Here is a 19,412-nt window from a genome sequence, read left to right as displayed (position 1 = left end):
GGGAGTGGAAAATTTTATTGTAGCCAAATTTGAGGATTATAACCTGGGAAGAACAACTCAGAAAGCTCTAAGAATTATTCTACTCAATAGAAATCAAGATATATAAGTTTTTTGAGACCAAAAGTTGTATATCAAATTATGTATTATTGACAGTTTCCATAATCCACATCTAACATTTACATGGGTCATGTGACCTGTTCAAGATCAAGAAGGAATGTTACCTATTAAGGAGCTGTCTTTTGATGCTAGGAGAATGTTACTCCTATGGTTGAGCAGGTATTCCTGCCTGTGGGTGGGTCTGGTCAATGAATAATGAATACACAATGCACAGTGGTGGTGGTGGTAGGGGGGAGAAGAGACCAAACGGCGGAGAATTTATGTTTAAATTTTCTTGTCTTACCATAAAATATGAACTTTATTTCACACTTTGCAAAAATGATAGAATATTTTATAGAAATGCCAAATATTTTATAAAAATCAAAAAAATCATTTCTGCACCAAATTTTATCTGATAAAAAACCATTATGTAAATTAAAATATTATGAGTATTTTATAATTTTGCTTGAATTTGTTATTGTCTATATTAGTTCAAATTATCATGTCTTTCACATGTTTTGCAATGCTCCTGTTTTCTACATTTTTTAAAAATTTGATGTAAATGTCATATTTTTAGACGAAACTTCAATGGCTCTGTGAGGAACTGAAAGAGAGAGAAAACAGAGAGAAAAGTCTCCGGCACCAGCTGATGCTATGCAGACAGCAGCTGAGGAATATGACTGAAAACAAGGAATCTGAGCTCCAGTGTCTCTTTGAACAGATAGAAAGACAGGAACAGCTTCTGGAAGAAATACATCGGGAGAAGAGAGGTGTGTTATGTTTTATTTTTCTTTGTTTGTATTTGTGGCATCTTAGGGTTGGAGGAAAAACAGAAAAAACTCTTATTTCTCTTGCTTCTAGTTCAAACCACAGAATTTCCAAATTCCTCTCCTTTCCTTGTCTCTTGTTTCCTTATCTTCATTTCTGGGTCTAGAAGAGAAAACTATTTCTCCCTGAGAATTTCTCCTTCAACTACTGTATATTCCTCCTGTGTCCATCGATACCATTTGTGTCTCTTGGCCATTTGCACCTGCTTCTTTGGTAAGACATGTTTATTATTCTCCGGTAAAATGCTAAAGTTTTTATTTTACTTCAGTACTTCAGTAAAATATCCATTAATTCATTCAACAAATACTTATTTTGTGTCTGTTTTACCTTGGGCAGTATTATAGGTTCTAGGAATACATCAGTAAATAAAGCAGAAAAATATCCTACTGTTGTTTAGTTTACATTATATTGAGTGGGGGTGACATAAATGTGAAAAGTAAATAAATTATGTAATATATTAGATTTTAAGCACAATGGTGAAAAAAGTAAGTGAAGGCTAGTTTGGGAGAGCAGGGAGCAGGGTTTAATGTGTAGGTAATACTTAACTTTAAAAGTTAGACAAGAGTCTTGGAACATTAAGTATATTATGTTCAGTTCTACCAGGGATTTGTATGATGGGAAGAAGGAAACAGCATCATGTATGGGAATCCTGTGTGTATTTTATGTTGTGTTGTTCTTAGCCTTTTTTTTTTTCTTGCTGAACTTTATTAAGAGCCAGAAAGAGGTGTCCTATAGTGTCCCTCTAAGAAAAACTAAGCTTTAACATAGGATAGTTCTTTTTAAAATAATTTTTTTGTTTTTATTTTAATAATAAGGATTATTCTTTCCACATGTACCACTTAAAATTGTTTATTACTGCCTTGAGTGATTCTCAAATTTTTGGTGTGAGGATCATTTTACATTCTTAAAACTTTTGAGACCTCAAAGAGCTTTTATTAATGTACATTATATATGTCACTATCTACCTATTAAAACTGAGTACTTGAAAATATTTATTTCTCTAAAATAATTGTAAACTCATTACATACTAGAGTAAAATTAATGAAATTTATTTTTCAGTACAAGAAAATTGAAGCGGCATTGTTTTTTGAACTTTTGTAAATCTCCTTAATTGCTGTCTTAAAAGAAGACAGTTACATTTTCATTTTTGCTTCACAACTCATATGTTGTTGTATTACCTGTCATGTACCCCCTAAAATATCGACATTTTACATTCATGGAAATTGAATGTGAAAAAGACAGTTAACAATGTTATTATTAAGGGGTCTTGGATCATCCACACACGTCCCTTGAGAATTGCTGCTCTAGTGCAATTGAAAGATGTAAATTAAGCCGGTAGTTAACAGTCAGGGATGCCTTTGCGATTTTTTTTTTTTTTGGTCCTTTTAGGGCCGTGCCCGTGGCATATGGAGGTGACCAGGCTAGGAGTCTAATTGGAGCTGTAGCTGCTGGCCTATGCAGAGCCAGAGCAACGCCAGATCCCAGCTGCCTCTGCGACCTACACCACAGCTCATGGCAACACCAGATCCTTAACCCCCTGAGTGAGGCCAGGGATCGAACCCGCAACCTCATGGTTCCTAGTCGGATTCGTTTCTGCTGTGCCATGACAAGAACTCCAACATTTTTTAATGACAGTAACAATAAAATCTAATTATGGAACTTATAAATAAAACATTGTATGATCTGTATGTTATAGCCTACTTACTAATTAATATTAGATTAGAACACTATTTTTCTTTAAGTAAATATTATCAATATCATCAGTCATTTCTTTGCATAAGAAATAAGCAATAATGTATTATAAAGTCATGAAACTGTCAGTGGAAAGAAATCCCAAAGAACCAAATATCTGTGCATTTAGGTAATTATATCAAATGCCAAGCTTTTTCATAAAAGCCTCAGAAGGTGAGGTATAAAGGTTATAATCTCTCAAGCTGATGGTTTTTATATCTACTTTTTGAATTTAGTAAATATTTATTGCTTGCCTTGTTATCTTAGAGCACTTGAATTCCTTTGTACATCTTAGAATCAGCTTGTCATTTTTTTAAAAAGGATCTACTGATGTTTTAATAGAATTATGATAAATGTATAGATTAATTTGAGAATAGATATTGGAAACAAATCTGAATAATATCCATGATGACACAGGTTTGATCCCTGGCCTCGATCAGTGGGTTAAGCATCTGGCATTGCCATGACCTATGGTGTAGGTCCCAGATGTGGCTTGGATCTGGTGTTGCTAGGCTGTGGTGAAGGCCAGCAGCTGATTCGACCCCTAGCCTGGGAACCTTCATGTGCTGTGGGTGCAGCCCTAAAAAGATGAAAAAAAATTAAAAATTTTAAAAATTGAAAAAAAAGAGAATGGAAATCTTAATCTTGAGTCTTCCAATCAATGAACATGGTGTATTTATCCATTAATTTATGTTGTCTTTAACTTTTCTTCTAATGCTTTGTAGATTTCAGCCAATAGCTCTTGCACATCTTTTTTAGATATATTTCTGTTTTTTTTTTAACTTACGAAGTTTTAGGAAATAGCATTTAAAATTTGATTTTCAAAGTTCTTTTCTAGTAGCTAGAAATGCAATTTTTTTGTGTGCGTGTATATTAAACTTGTATTCTGTAACCTTAAGTTCATTTATTAGTTGTAGTAGCTTTTAGTTATTGTTTTTTATTCTTTGCACTTAGAGTTCTCTTTGTACATGATCACGTCATCTGCAGATAAGACTAGTTTTGCTTCTCTTCCTTTTCTTTTTCCTTTCTTAATTAAATAGTTAGGACTTTCAGTACATATTAACCTATACTTGTATTCCTGGGATAAACTCTACTTTGTCAAAATATATATTTCCTTTTACATATGGCTAAATTTGGTTTAATAATGATTTGTTAAGAATTTTTGCGTCTGTATTCATGAGGAATATTGATTTGTAGCTTCTTTTCTTGTAATGTCTTTATCATATTTAAATGTTAGTGTAACTGACTCTTAAATTGGTTTGTGTTTTCCCTTTTACTATTGGGAAGCATTTGTGTGAAGTTTGTATTACTTTTTTAAATGTAGGATAGAATTCATCAATGAAATCTGGGCTTCTAGTTTTTGTTTTGTGAAGGTTTTTAATTTTAAACTCAAATTATTTAATGTATGGCTATTCAGAATTCTACTGCTTCTTTAGTCAGTTTTGCTAATGTGTACCTTTTAAGATATTTTTCCCATTTCATAGGGGTTGTCAAATTTATTGACTTAAAATTCTTCATAATATTTTTGTTTTGAATTCTTTTAGTTTCTATAAGATCTGTGCTGACTTCTCTTATTATATTTCCTGATATTGGTAATTTGTTTTCTCTCTTTTGTTCTTTGTAAATCTTGCTGAGGATTTTATTAATTTTTTTTATTATTTTTGAGAAAAACTTTGAATTTAATTTTTTTCCATTGTATGCCTTTTTTTCATTTTTTATTGACCTCTATTGCTATTTTTATTTCCTTTTACTACTTTTGTGTATCATTTATTCTTCTCTTGGATTCCTAAGTTTCAAGCTTCATTTTAATACTTCTCTTTCTTATGACTTTAGTCATTTAAAGTCATAAATTTCCATGTTAGCAATACTTTAATTGCATTCCACAAATTCTGGTATATTATCTTTTCATTATCACTGAGTTAGAAAATATTTCTCTTGTGATTTCTTCTCTTACCTATGGTTTTTTTAAGAAGTGTTATACTTAATTTCAGAGTATTAAGCATTTTCTAGATATTACATTATCAGTTTCTAAATGTAGTACCCTTGCAGTCATAAAACATACTCTTCATAATTTTGATCCTTTACTGAGAATTGTTTTAGGGCCCCAAATGTGGTTTTAGAATTTTTCATGTTCACTTGTGTGTGATTTTTTTTTCCTCCAAATATTTTGAAACTCTCTTTTTAGATCCCCTCTTAGTATTGATTATGGAAATACACCTAGTATGGAGCCTATTGTAATAGTCTCAGTCACAGTAAAAGAGGGACTGACAAAGGATATTGGTAATGACAACAAATGCAAAAGATGCAGTGGAGGAATTAGTGAAAGGTCGTACAGTGTGGGTGAATGAGAAAGGATTGCCATTAAGAGCAAGAGCAAAGTCAGGAAGTAGGCTGATTTAGTGGGAGTGCTAGAGGAATCCTATTTTTATCTAGTCCTTAAAATTATTAAAAAAAAAATCTTAGGAAGACTCAAACTTTTGTGACAGAGTGACGATATGATAATTTCTTGCCTTGTAGGTGTAAGATGTATTAGGTGCTATCTGGTCATTCAGAAATCATGAGGACTTAATGCGAATAATGACCAAGCAAAGGCTGTTATAGTTGTATACTTAGAGATATGTTTATTACGAGGTAGAATGAAATAAATACATTGCTAGAAATGCCATTTCATTCCCTGGTGAAAAGGGAAGTTTTGATTACATCCATTGAGGCCTATATGGGGAGGTTTTTTCCATAGGACATCTTTTGATTTAATTCTTGAAAGATGCAGCAAGATTTCTATAAGAATGAGAGAAGGAGGAAGGTTTCTCTCTGGGGCTTAACTGCATAGTCATTTCTTCTTGCATACCTCAGCATTTGTTTACAATGTTTTACATAGAAGGGGGGAAGGGTGGTAAAACTGATGATTAAATTTAGATATTTCTTTTTTTTTCTTTTTAGGGCCACATCTGCAGCAAATGGAAGTTCCCAGGCTAGGGGTCAAATTGGAGCTACAGCTGCTGGCCTACACCACAGCCACAGCAGTGTGGGATTCAAGCTGCGTCTGCAGCCTACACCACAGTTCAAGGCAATGCCAGATCCTTAACCCGCTGAGGCCAAGGATCGAACCTGCATCCTCATGGATACTAGTCGGATTTGTTTCCGCTGTGCTACAACAGGAACTCCCTAAATTTAGGTATTTCTGAAGTTAATCATTATAGAAATTTATATTTAATTGCCTTAATTATCTTACAAACTTGTCTGTTAGGTAAAACAAGGTTAACCTATTTGTATGTGAAACATGACAGAGAAATTTCTCACTTGTTGGGATTGTCATTCTCTGCACTAATATTTGTAGTCTGGTTTAGTATATTATTGACATGTGCCGGGTTAATCTAAGCTCACATACAAGGAGTCTCTATCACTGAGTGCTGCTAAATTTGTAGATCTGAGTTATCTTATGTTCCCTGGGCTATTTTAACCCTGTTGGTTGGGGCTGGGTGTTCCAAAAGGAGAGGAAATCTATTGAGAAGTCCTAGACTTCTTAGAAGTTTAGTAAGTATTGACTTAGAAATTCTTTGTTGTTGTGAATGACAACAAAGAGTAAAAAGATGTAAACTGCAGCTAGGAGAATTTAGCTATTACGATATTTTAATTTGTTTTTCTAGTTATTTTTAATAATTTCTTAATAAACCAGCTGTTGCCTGCCATCTTAATATTCTGATAACTCACTGTTCCTCTATGTGCCAGTTTTTCTCTATAAGAATACATACTTTGAAACTATGAGGTTTACTAAAAATTAGACTTTATGTGCATACTGGAAGGATTTGTTTTTAAAAAAATCTTCAGAAGGAGGGGTGTCTGTATAGTTCGATTTAGCTGCATTCTTGCTTATGAAGTATTATTATGAACAAATACAGCAAACAATTTTTTTATATTTTTTCTTAAACTGAAATTATTAACTCTTAATTAAAGAGTCCATCTTTGCTTCTAGGCACTTTATGATTGTGACTGTGACTATTTAGTGTACATATTTTTTCTTTCTAAAGTAACTAGAGATTGACATCTTAAATCCCTTTCTCTTAAACATGAAAATTTATCTCTTACCCAATGTCTTGTTTTTGGCTAGGTGTTATACTCATTTGGCTTTGTTGGATTCTGTGGGATCTTCATCACTTCCCTATTGCTCTGATAGATACGATTCCTAGAAAGACACTAATTCTCAGCAGCATTCACTGTAGATTTAGGCTTCTCAGATCTGCCTTTTCCTTTCTTATATCACTTACTAGGAATGTACATGCAATGATGAAATAAGCCATTATCAAGGACTCTTTGTTGGAGAGTTATCTTTTCTGTATAAAAGGGAAAGAAAGTGCTAATAAGATGTGGAAGAAAGGAAATAGACCTTTAGCTACTGAAGTAAGTAATGTTTTTGGAGCAGAGGACTAATTACTCAGGTTGGTTGTTTGATTAGCACCAGTGCCTTAGCCAAGAAGTGGGCAATGGAGACAAGGTGCATCATTGCCCTACTTTTTTTTTCTTATAGTTGAATAATTTTGACTCTTGTATTAGCAATGACTATGGCTGTGGCAAGCATTCAGAAGACTGTCCTGGGCCAAAAATATCTTGTTTCTTGCCTCAGTGAGTTTTGGTAAGACTCACAGTTGAGATATATGTTTAGTTGAGTGGACCTACTAGATGGAGGTTCCATGAAACTAATGATCTTTTAAATTATTTTTTTGTTCAATACCCCAGAGCCTAGAAAGAACCTGGCATATAGTAGATATATCTAACTAATATTTGCTGACTAAGTGAGTGAATGAATGAAAGAACATTAGAGGGGCATAGTTAATAGGGAAGCCATATTGTTTATGTTTATTGAAAAAAAATGCAATAGACTCTGTGTAACCAAATTTTAAACTTTTTTTTTTTTTGTCTTTTTGCTATTTCTTTGGGCCGCTCCCGCGGCATATGGAGGTTCCCAGGCTAGGGGTCTAATCCGAGCTGTAGCCACTGGCCTACGCCAGAGCCACAGCAACGCAGGATCCGAGCCGTGTCTGCAGCCTACACCACAGCTCACAGCAACGCCGGATCCTTAACCCACTGAGCAAGGGCAGGGACCGAACCCGCAACCTCATGGTTCCTAGTCGGATTCGTTAACCACTGCGCCATGACGGGAACTCCTGTGTAACCAAATTTAATTCTACCTAACCAAAAGACAAATCAGCAAATATTTGGAAGAAGTTAAGTCCTTTAATCAGAATGGTTTACATTTTGGGAGTTCCCATTGCGGCTCAGTGGTTAGCAAACCCAATTAGCATTCATGAGGATGCAGGTTCAATCCCTGGCCTTGCTCAGTGGGTTAAGGATCTGGCATTGCTGTGAGCTGTGGTTTAGGTCACAGACGCAGCTCAGACCCCGCATTGCTGTGGCTCTGGTGTAGGCTGGTGGCTACAGCTCTGATTGGACTCCTAGCCTGGGAACCACCATATGCCAGGGGTGTGGCCCTAAAAAGACCAAAAAAAGAAAGAAAAAAAGAGAGAGAGAGAGAGTGGTTTACATTTTGTTGACACTCTGGGATTAGGTAACAATATTTGTCTTTCATACTACTTCAGACGTGTATTACATTTTATGGTAGAAGTATTCAACTAATTTATATTCTTATTCATTTTGTGAAAATTTGTTGAGTAGAAGGATTCAGGATTGGGAGACGTTGAACAAATGAAAGAAAGCTTAATTGTAGAAAATATGAGAGTGAATGGGGTCAGAAGTAAAGGTGGAGAGATGAATCTTGGAAAGAGCAAGGACAAGAGTTAGGCATTTCTTCTTCCATCACCTTTTAACACTTTGAATACAGTACTATTTGGGATAGTTTCACTTATCACAATTTTTTAAATGGTTTCCTTAGTTTGACAGTTAGTTCCTCAACATTTGTGATTAGATTTTAACTAATCCTTCCCTTGTATATGCTCAATACCTGTTTGAAGAAAAGGATGGAAGCAATGAGAAGTAGTTACTGGATTTGCCATGTTAGACTTTGGAAGATCTATTTTATTAAAAGCTATGTGAGTTTTAAGCTAGAACCTCTCTCATGACTATATTATTTATTTATTTATTTATTTTGCAAAATATCCAAAGGATAACACTTGACATCTGATGGATACTAAAGGTATAGGGAGTCAGCTCAATGATGAAGCTAGTATACTATATATTTGTCATTCTGGGCTTATAAATGGCTCCGAGAATAAGTGTTTTTACTGTATAAAAGAGATAATAACTCAGTTTTTTTGTTTTTATGTTTTTTTTTCAGTTCTCTAAAATTGCTGTGCTGTTCATGGCATTGACTCTACAAAAGCACTGGTTTTCCAAAGGGTCTCATCTACCTGATTTGTCTGTGACAGTAGTGATTTCAACTTTTTAAAGGTTTTCCTTTGGTTTCCCAGTGCTCTGAGAAACTCCTTTCAGCTGATTTCTCTATTTTTTTTTTTTCTTGCTCTTCTTCTGAATCTCTGTACCCCTCATTCTGTGGTGATGGCAGAACAGAGGATAATTTCTTAGAATTCATTTGTGGGACAGAAACAGGAGGGACTTGTGAACTGAAGGAATCTTTCCTAACATCTTCCCTAGTCTAGGGAAAGACAGGGTTGCATCATTTATGTTTTATGTGTACATTATTTATTTATTGGTTTAATTTTTCTGCCACTTGTGATTTACCTATTATTCCGCACATTGTTTCAAGCAGTTTTTTGGCTTGGATATTTTTCACACACACACACAAATATATATATATATATTAGACCAAGTGGGATTAGACCAAGTGGGATTCATTCCAGGTTCACAAGGATGGTTCAACATATACAAACCAATCAACATCATACACCACATTAAAAAAAGAAAAGTCAAAAACCACGTGATCATCTCAGTAGTGCAGAGAAAGCATTTGACAAAGTCCAACATCCATTCAGGATTAAAAACTCTTACCAAAGTGGGTATAAAGGGACCATACCTTAACTTGATAAAAGCCATTTATAACAAACCCATAACAAATATAATACTCAATGGAGATCAGCTGAAAGCCTTCCCACTAAAATCTGGAACATGACAAGAATGCCCACTCTCACCACTTTTACTCAACATAGTATTGCAAATCCTAGCCACAGCAGTCAGACAAACAAAAGAAATAAAAGCTATCCAAATTGGAAGAGGTAAAATTGTCACTGTATACAGATATCATGATACAATATATAGAAAACCTCAAGGTATCAACCCCAAAACTACTCAAACTGATCAACAAATTCAACAAAGTAGCAGGATATAAGATTAATATTCAGAAGTCAGTCTTGATTCTGTATACTAACAATGAAATGTTAGAAAAGGAATAAAAAAAATACACTACCTTTTAAAATTGCACCCCCTAAAAACTAAATACTTGGGAACAAACCTGACCAAGGAGATGAAAGATTTATATGCTGAGAACTATAAAACATTCAAGGAAATTAAAGAGGATGTAAAGAAATGGAAAGATTTCCCATGCTCCTGGGTTGAAAAAATTAATATTGTTAAAATGGCCATGCTACCCAAAGCAATCTACAGAGTCAATGCAATCCCTATCAAATTACCCATGACATTTTTCACAGAACTAGAGCAAACAATACAGAAATTTATATGGAACCATAAAAGACCCAGAATTGGCAAAGCAATCCTGAGGAACAAAAACCAAGCAGGAGGCATAACTCTCCCAGACTTCAGGCAATATTACAAGGCCACAGTCATCAAGACAGTGTGGTACTGGTACCAAAACAGACATATAGACCAATGGAGCAGAATAGACAACCCAGAAATAAACCCAGACACCTATGGTCAATTAATCTTTGACAAAGGAGGCATTTCCCATAAAAATGGGAAAAAGACAGTCTTTGCAGCAATTGGTGCTTGGAAACCTGGACAGCTGCATGCAAATCAGTGAAACTAGAACACACCCTCACACCATGCATGAAAATAAACTAAAAATGGCTGTAAGACTTAAACATAAGACATGATACCATAAAAATCCTAGAAGAGAGCATAGGCAAAACATTCTCTCACATCAACCTTACAAATGTTTTCTCAGGTCAGTCTCCCAAAGCAACAGAAATAAAAGCAAAAATAAACCAATGGGACCTAATCAAACTGACAAGATTTGCACAGCAAAGGAAACCAAAATGAAAACAAAAAGACAACTTACAGAATGGGAGAAAATAGTTTCAAATGATGCAACTGACAAGGCCTTAATAACTAGAATATACAAACAACTTATACAACTCAACAGCAAAAAAGCCCAACAACCTAATGGGAAAATGGGCAAAAGACCTGAGTAGACACTTCTCCAAATAAGATAATACAGATGGCCAACAAGCACATGAAAAAATGCTCAACTTCACTGATTATTAGAGAAATGCAAATTAGAACTATCATGATATACCACCTCACACCAGTCAGAATGGCCATCATTAATAAGTCCACAAATAACAGATGTTGGAGGAGGTGTGAAGCAAAGGGAACCCTCCTGCACTGTTGATGGGAATGTAAATTGCTATAACCACTATGGAAAACAGTATGGAGGTACCTTAGCAAACTAAATATAGAACTACCATATGACCCAGCAATCCCACTCTTGGGCATATATCTGGAAAAAACTTTCCTTGAAAAAGACACATGCACCCCTATGTTCATTGCAGCACTATTCACAACACCCAAGACATGGAAACAACCCAAATGTCCATTGACAGATAATTGGATTAGGAAGATGTGGTATATATACACAGTGGAATACTACTCAGCCATAACAAAGAGCAAAACAATGCCATTTGCAGCAACATGGGTAGAACTAGAGACTCTCATACTAACTGAAATAAGTCAGAAAAAGACAAATACCGCATGATATCACTTATATCTGGAATCTAATATATGGCACAAATGAACCTTTCCACAGAAAAGAAAATCATGAACTTGGAGAACAGACTTGTGGTTGCCAAGGGGGAGGGAGAGGGAACGTGATGAACTGGGAATTTGGGGTTAAAAATGCGAACTATTGCCTTTGGAAAGGATAAGCAATGAGATCCAGCTGTATAGCACTGGGAACTATATCTGGTCACTTACGATGGAGCATGATGGAGGATAATGTGTGAAAAAGAGTGTAAATGTGTATGTGTGACTGGGTCACCTTGCTGTACAGTAGAAAATTGACAGAGCACTGTAAACCAGCTATGATGGAAAAAATAAAAATCATTTTAAAAATTTAGAAAATAATATAGTCATAAGAGATAAAGATAAAGCTGCATGTGCTAAAAAAGATTTGATATGAATTTTTAGGTTACTAAATGTTTCATTAAATTCAAAGCTTATCTTTGCTATGTTTGAGTTCTTTTAAGGTAATTCTTCTTTTCTATTTTGTTGTGTACATAATAATCATTAATTTCCAGAATAATGCCAGCCCACCTCTCCCAAAAATACCAAAATCCTAATCCCCAGAAGCTTTTAATATGTTACATTACACATCAGAAGAAACTTTGTAGCAATGTTCAAGTATCCTGCAGTATCTGTTTAGACCCAGTGTAGTCATAAGTGTTTTTGAAAGTAAAAGATGCAGAGAAGGAATGATTTGATGTAAGAAAGACTCAATACACAATTGATAACCTTGAAGATGGAGGAAGAAGGCCATAAGCCAAGCAATGTGGTAAGCCCCGAAGAAGCTGTAAAAGGTAAGGAAATTGATTCTTCCTGGAACCTCTAGAAAAGAATGCAGCCTTGCTGACAGCATAATTTTTAACCCAATGAGATACATATAGAACTTCTCACCTGCGGAATTGTAATATCCTAAATCTGCATTGTTCTCAGGCACTAAATTTGTGGTAATTTGCTATAGCATACAGAGCAAACTAATATACCAATGAAATTATGAAATGAGAGATTTGTAATAGTTTCTCTGCACTTGCTTCTCAGTTCTCTTTATGTCGAGTAATTCTCCAGCCTGCTCCAGCCTCTTTGGGTACATATGCCCATTTTTGGATATTTGTTAGCAAGTTAAGAATATATGGGTATTATCTTCAGTTTACTAAGATTAACTTTGAAATGCACCGAGATAGTTCTTAAAATGTGTGAAATGTGTTATTTTCAAAATGAATGTAATTTCCTTACCTTTGTGTATACACATTTGGTATTCTTTAAGGATAGCAATTAAATTTAAAGAAGTTACATGAGTCATGAATGAACCTGAGATGTAAATAGCCTTTATTGGTTTAGTCGTTTATAAGGCCTTTGTTTATTTTTAGTCCTCTCTTTAAATTTTATTCATCCAGTTTGAATTATAGCATAACTGTAAGTAGGCGTTAGCCAAGCAAGTGGTGATGGCAGAGTTGTCCCAGCAGAGGAAACCATGTTTGTGAAGAGCTAAAGTGGGAAAGAACGTGGCTGGAGCGTAATGAGATAAGTAAATTGAAGTGCAGACACACAGGCTGTCGCTGACTTAATTCTCTACACCTAGTAGATGTAAAAACAAAAAAAATATTTCTATCCTTCCAGTGAACTCAATTTTCAGATGAGTAGTAACCTGTGGTAGATTTTAAGCTTCAATTTATGGCTGAATTCTTGAATAAATGTTTGAAGTTTGATTATTCTTTATTAAGTTGGAATCCAGAATGCCTTTGATATCCAGATGCAGTTGCTTAGAATAAACATACATGCCAGGAAATTTAAAATGTAAATATTTAAAAATAGTGAATGGCAACATATTGTATATGAAGCTTCTATTGCCTTATAGCTATGAAATTTTAATTTGAACCTCTAAGGAAATTTTTCTTAGTTTATTAACTTGAAAGCTTTCTGGAGAGCATTCAAATCCTGTTTTACACTTCCGATTTGAAAAAAAGATTGCTTCCTCCCACTTCCTTGTCCCCTGCAACTGCTTTCCTTGGTGGTTTCTTGCATATCTACTTCTCCCTCTGCATTGAGACTACTCTGTCTTATTTAGCTTTCCATTACTTTATGTCTTCAAAGACTGCAGAAACTTCTCTTTTTGCAAGATCTTCTTAACCTCTAGTCTCTGCTCTCTACTTAACCGATCCTCACCTATGAGCCTGTCAGAACCCCCAAGGCAGGTGACTTTCCCAAGCTGGCACACTCCAGTGTGTGTGTTCAAATTGACATCATTCTCTGAACCCCAGTTATCCTCCATATATTTCTCTGCTATTTAATTAAGTATTTGGCAAGGGTGACATCTTTTAGGAATAACCTTGCATATGCTTAGGTTACTATAAAAAAGTAAATCATTCTCAAATATGATCTTGAGCTTTTTATAATAAATTACTTGAAACACACCCCCACAATTGACCTCTATGCAATGTTTCATTGGAAAATCTCACATATGCACACACATAAAGCTGCTGGTCTAATCAGTTCTGCCAGATGAATCTTCATTAAACACAGCTTTGAGCCATGAATCCTCAGCTCAGTTACCTTCTGTGGCTTTCTCACTGCTGAACAAATAATGTTCAAACTCTTACAAGATCCCCATCATTTTTCCTTCTCTTTATGTGAAAACTATCATTGTTATCACTCTTGATGGGAACATTTTTCCTTTTACCACCCCATTACTACTAAAACTTTTTGGGTATAATTTCATGACATTTGCCATTTACCACCTTTTCCTCTAACTGCCTATGTATCTTTTTATGTTAAGTTTTAATATCTTGTGTTATAGACTCTTGTTTTCTCACTGCATTTAGCAACATGTTTTATATTAAAATACAAAATAAACATACTCACTGAATGTTTGGGTAGGTGGATGAATGAGAGCCAATGCATGAATGGACAAATGGATAGCCCAGATTTAGCTTTCTGTCTCTATCCCATTTATTATGTTGTCTTCATCAGAAGCCATATACCCCCTTATCATATCTACTTTAGACACTTAGGTCTGTTCTACCAGTCAGAAAGAAAACAAACATCAGGTTGATTTATTCTTAATTTTGCCTCTTCAAGACACAGAAACAAGCATGAAGTGTTAACAACTCAGAATTACTCTACCAAACTATTCTGATGATGTCCTTTATTAACAAAGCTATTTTCACTATCTTTTTGATACTAGGTTAATTGGCAATAGAAGAATTTTTCCCCTCTTTATCTTTCCAGATTAAAGTCCTTCAAGTTCTCCCTAATAGTGTCTGGAAAGACTTTGATACACACGTACTCTTTCCTACTTTAGATGAGTCACATAACATCAACCAGAAGAGATTACAGAATTGCTTTATTTCCTATTGAAACTATTGACTTTGTGCTTAAGAGATGATGCTCAACTCTTCAACCACATTGTCTTTGAAATTCTCTTAGGGTAATGAAGGAAGCTAATATTTCTTGAAGGCTTGCTAATATTCAGGATTTTATGTGTGTTATCACATTTCATTCTTAAAACAATCAAGTGAGGTAATTAACCCATTTTTACAGTGAGTCCGGGAAGCAGTGGGGTAGGTTGTTTCTTACAATATGGGATAGTAAATTAGAGATGGGAATGGATTTTGTGAAACTCAAGCTTGTGTTCCTACTATCTTATCACATGTCAAAATGAACCAGCACTCCACAATCAACTTCATTGGATCTTGCAAATTGGAAATAACTTGTTTTTTTCACTTTGTTGGGATCTATTCCTTGAAGTTGTAAAGAGGTCAAGTTTTTATTAAGAATGTTAGAAAATTGCTCTGTCAAAATATCAGTCCTTTCGGCTACCATAGTGGCTAAACCACTGGAAATGCTTTTCTAGAAAAAAATAATCAGCTTTGCTGTTTGGGTATTAACTCTTTGGTTTTATACCTCTCATATTCCCAGGATTTTCTTTCATGTCATTTTATCATGTGATAACCTATAATTGCTTGAGTAGCTCATGAGAACACCAAGCCTTGGGCTCATTTAAGAGGTGAATTCTAATATGGGATAGAACCGTTCTCTCCCATAAATAGAGAACTAAGTCCAAGCCTTTTCTCGTGTGTGCCTCCACCATTAAAATGTTATCTACTGCCGAATCAGTCACCCTAGAGTACCCTTTTAAAGGACACTGTAGTTGTCAGGACAACCAGTCTGTTTTTATATCCATCCTATTTTAATCCCATGGAACAATTATTTCCAAGAACCACTCTAACTTATACTTTTATGGTCATGAAAAATTTGGCTCTCATTAAAGCTTTTGAGGCTCACTGGGATCAGGATAGGTGTATAACAGATTTGTGATTCATAGTTCCTTCCTTCTTTCCCCACTTAACCCAGTCTTATCTCTCCTTAGAACCTCAGTTGAGTCTGGCAGTGTTATCAGCAGTTGCTCTCAGGTTAACATCTCTACCTTTTTCTGTTCTGACTGCCGAATGATTCAACACACTTTAACAAAGAAACGGTTTCATCCTAAGAGATGTAAACTGCAGCAGGAAGGATTTAGCTAAGATGTAAGAATATTTTGAAACTATGAGGTTACTAGAAACTAAAATGTCTCTGTGGAAGTTTGAAGAAATTTTTCTTTAGAAATCTTCAGACAGGGAGACAGACATCTGTGTAGTAAGATATAGCTGCAGTGAAGTGCTAATGATTATGAACAAATAATCATAGAAATTAGGTTTTTTATTCTTTCGTTAACTGAAATTGTGAACTCTCATTTAAATTAGAGATTGATCTTACTTCTCAGGCACTTTGTGCCTATGGCTATTTAATGTGAACACTTCACAGAGGTATGTTTCTAGATAACACAACCTTTTGTACTTACATATCAGTGAAACCTCTGATGGCTTCACTTTAATATTTGTATCTTTGTTCATGGTGAGGTTAAAACGTTTTTTGAGACAGTACAGGGAAGAGAAATTGCTGCTGTGTGTAATACATCTTTGAAGATACTCTCTATACACAACATTTCTCATAATATTTCACTAAATATGGTTATCATAAAAATGTTCATTATGGGAGGAGAGAAAAACCAAATGCAATTTTGGTGAAATACCTGTTTTCAAGCAAATATTCTTCATGTAAATTATTCCCAAAAAATATTAAGAGGAAAAATATAACTAATTGATGCATGGTCACATTCCCTTTGGAAATCAGAGTAAAAATAAACCCTGGCCTACTGTATTTATACTGTTTTGCAATGTTGGTATCTGCATATGTGTTTATACTAATTTTCTACCTAAGTCTAAAAATTATTCATAAAGCCCTTGTATTAATCCAGGCAAAGGAATAATCTGTCTGTTATTAAGAGAATAAAAAAGCTTTGATTTAAATAAGTTTAAGGATATGACAACAAGAATTTGGAATATCTTTCTGCTCTTTGAATTTGAATTCAATACTAATATTTTTTACCCAGTTCCCATAGAAATGTGTACCTATACCTCTTTTCCTCTTCATTTGGAAATCTGTGCAGCAAATCCTTAAAATGTACTTTCTGGCAGAGGGTTGCTTTAGTATTTGCTTTTTCTGACATCTCGAATGAGCTGGGATGGGTATCTGTACATTCTCTTTAATTTTTTTTTTTAAACTTTACTGTTAGTTGATCTTTATCCCATCTTAATGTGCCTTACTATTTAACTTCTTTACAACCCCCCATTCCCAGGTCAAATTGTAGCCTTGTTTTGTGTAAGTCTTGGTGTTAGACAAGGCGTAAATGTTGTTTGGCTTCAGATGTACATCTCGATGTAAACCAATCAACTTTTTTACAATGGTTTTATATGGTCTTTCAACTTCCATGCTCCTTTTCCACAACTCTAGCTCCATCTAAACTTCCAGTTTACTTTCTATTGGCATTTTTTTTTGCAGCCTTTCTTTAGTTCAGTTTTCCTCCATGAGCACCTTGAAATTATGCCCCCCTTATACATTTCTAGCTCTCATATATTTCATTCACCTTTCAGCATCTCAGTGGTAAAGTGCATTTTTTTAAGTAATTGGAATGTAGTAACTCACTATAGTCTCTTTCCCTCTCTTCTTAAAATAATCCATTATTTATTTATTTTTAATGTAAAAGGTATGTTCCTTTATCCTTATTATTACCTGGACAAAAGTATTAAGTGAGATCCATGGCTGTATAATGAATGTTTAGCTGTACGGTTTTCTTTTTTTTTTTCTCTTTCAGTTCAGTTTGTGCTAATGAAAGTACTTGCCTTGCTCAGACAAGCCACAGGAAAACCAAAACTGATTTATTTTCTTTTTTCTTTTTCTTTTTTTTTTTGTGTGTGTGTCTTTTTGCCTTTTCTAGGGGCACACTCATGGCATATGGAGGTTCCCAGTCTAGGGGTCTAAATGGAGCTGTAGCTGCCAGCCTCTGCCAGAGCCACAGCAACACAGTATCTGAGCCGCGTCTGCGACCTACACCACAGCTCACGGCAACGCCGGATCCTTAACCCACTGAGCAAGGCCAGGGACTGAACCTGCAACCTCATTGTTCCTAGTGAGATTCGTTAACCACTGCGCCATGATGGGAACTCCAAAAAACTGACTTATTTTCAATGACTACCTGTTAGTGTCTCTGGAGTATGTGTTGTCCCATGGAGTTCCATATGTGAAAGAGATAAACTCTTTACTTTTAAATTTAAAATTCTAGTTCAGATAAGCATTTACAGAAGCGTTTACATGTAAGGCTATGAAAAAGACTATATAGTTGTGGGTGTATGTTTTACAAAAGGGAAACATTGGAGGAGTGGCTCTGGTTGCTTCTAGAGTTCTGTTTTGCACATAGGTTCGGGCTTCGGAAGAGACAACCACTAAAGGGATCGTTTCTTCTCTTTTCTATGACTACGAGTGCCATAAATGCCCTGAAGCAATGTAAATTGTGGATTATGGAAAAACTTGTAAATAAAAGTTTTTCTTTGTGATTTTATTGTTAGAATGTTTCCCTACAAGTCAGATGTTATCACCCGTTGCTTTGGCTGAATCAGACCTCATAGCTGTCTTGATAATAGAAGACAGGAGATATTGTTGCTTTCTAAGCTATAAGAAAATGAAGGTGATTGGGAAAGAGGATATACATGTGCTGATTGCCTACAGAAAGGATCTTATAGGGGTTCCTATTTATTTTTACTCATGGTACCTTATATTGCATCTTCCCTTTTCTTATTCCAGGTGAATGAACAGAAATAAGTGGATGGTTAGAGCATTTATTGAGGAAGAGTTATGTTGGGGGGGGCAGTAGTTTTCTCATTTCTGTTTGTTTTAGCTCTCATTAGCCTCTTTTGTAACATCTAAAGCTCTGCAAATGTAGCTGAAAAATACCAGTGTCTGATTACTCAATGTAAGTTAATTAATTGAAATTAATACTATTTAGGACTTATAGTTTTTTTTTTAATGCTGCACATTTTCTCCCAACGGAGGTTTTTCTTTTAGACTTTAATTTTGATTGTGAATTACATTGTCTTGTGACTGACATGAACCTTTTCTTTTATTGAATTCTAGCATATTATAATTCTTGGAATTGTAGAATTTTCCCTGCTTGTGTATTCAATCTTCATCAATTGTGGGTCATTCCTATTGACAATAATTGGAAAATTAGGGAATTTGTTTTCTAGAATAGATAATAAAAATAAAGAAGGAGTACTTTTCTGCAGAAAAAGGCCATGGGAAAATAAGAATAAGATAGAGTATACCTGAATTTAAGATTTTAATTACAGTGATTTGTAGAGAAAGAAATCAAATAGACACGACACTTTTATTGTGTAATAGGGACAGGTGAAGGTAGAACACAAGGATCGCAGGCACCTTGATTTTTCTCATTCATTATAGCA

At 34.9% G+C, this 19,412-nt stretch overlaps 1 protein-coding gene across 5 annotated transcripts in view; it reads left to right on the top strand.

Moving 5' to 3' along the window:
- CEP128 (centrosomal protein 128) overlaps nucleotides 1-19,412 on the top strand; it is a 424,380-nt gene that overhangs the window by 207,199 nt on the left and 197,769 nt on the right. For all 5 annotated transcript variants that reach the window (XM_047795264.1, XM_047795267.1, XM_047795266.1 and 2 more), the window contains one exon: nucleotides 674-866. In XM_047795264.1, coding sequence (XP_047651220.1) covers nucleotides 674-866 — 193 coding nt within the window. The remainder of the gene's footprint in view (nucleotides 1-673; nucleotides 867-19,412) is intronic.

This window comes from Phacochoerus africanus, chromosome 9, assembly GCF_016906955.1.
Source record: "Phacochoerus africanus isolate WHEZ1 chromosome 9, ROS_Pafr_v1, whole genome shotgun sequence".
Taxonomy (NCBI): domain Eukaryota; kingdom Metazoa; phylum Chordata; class Mammalia; order Artiodactyla; family Suidae; genus Phacochoerus; species Phacochoerus africanus.
Note: the sequence above shows the minus strand (reverse complement) of the source record. Positions and strands in the feature narration are given on the sequence as shown.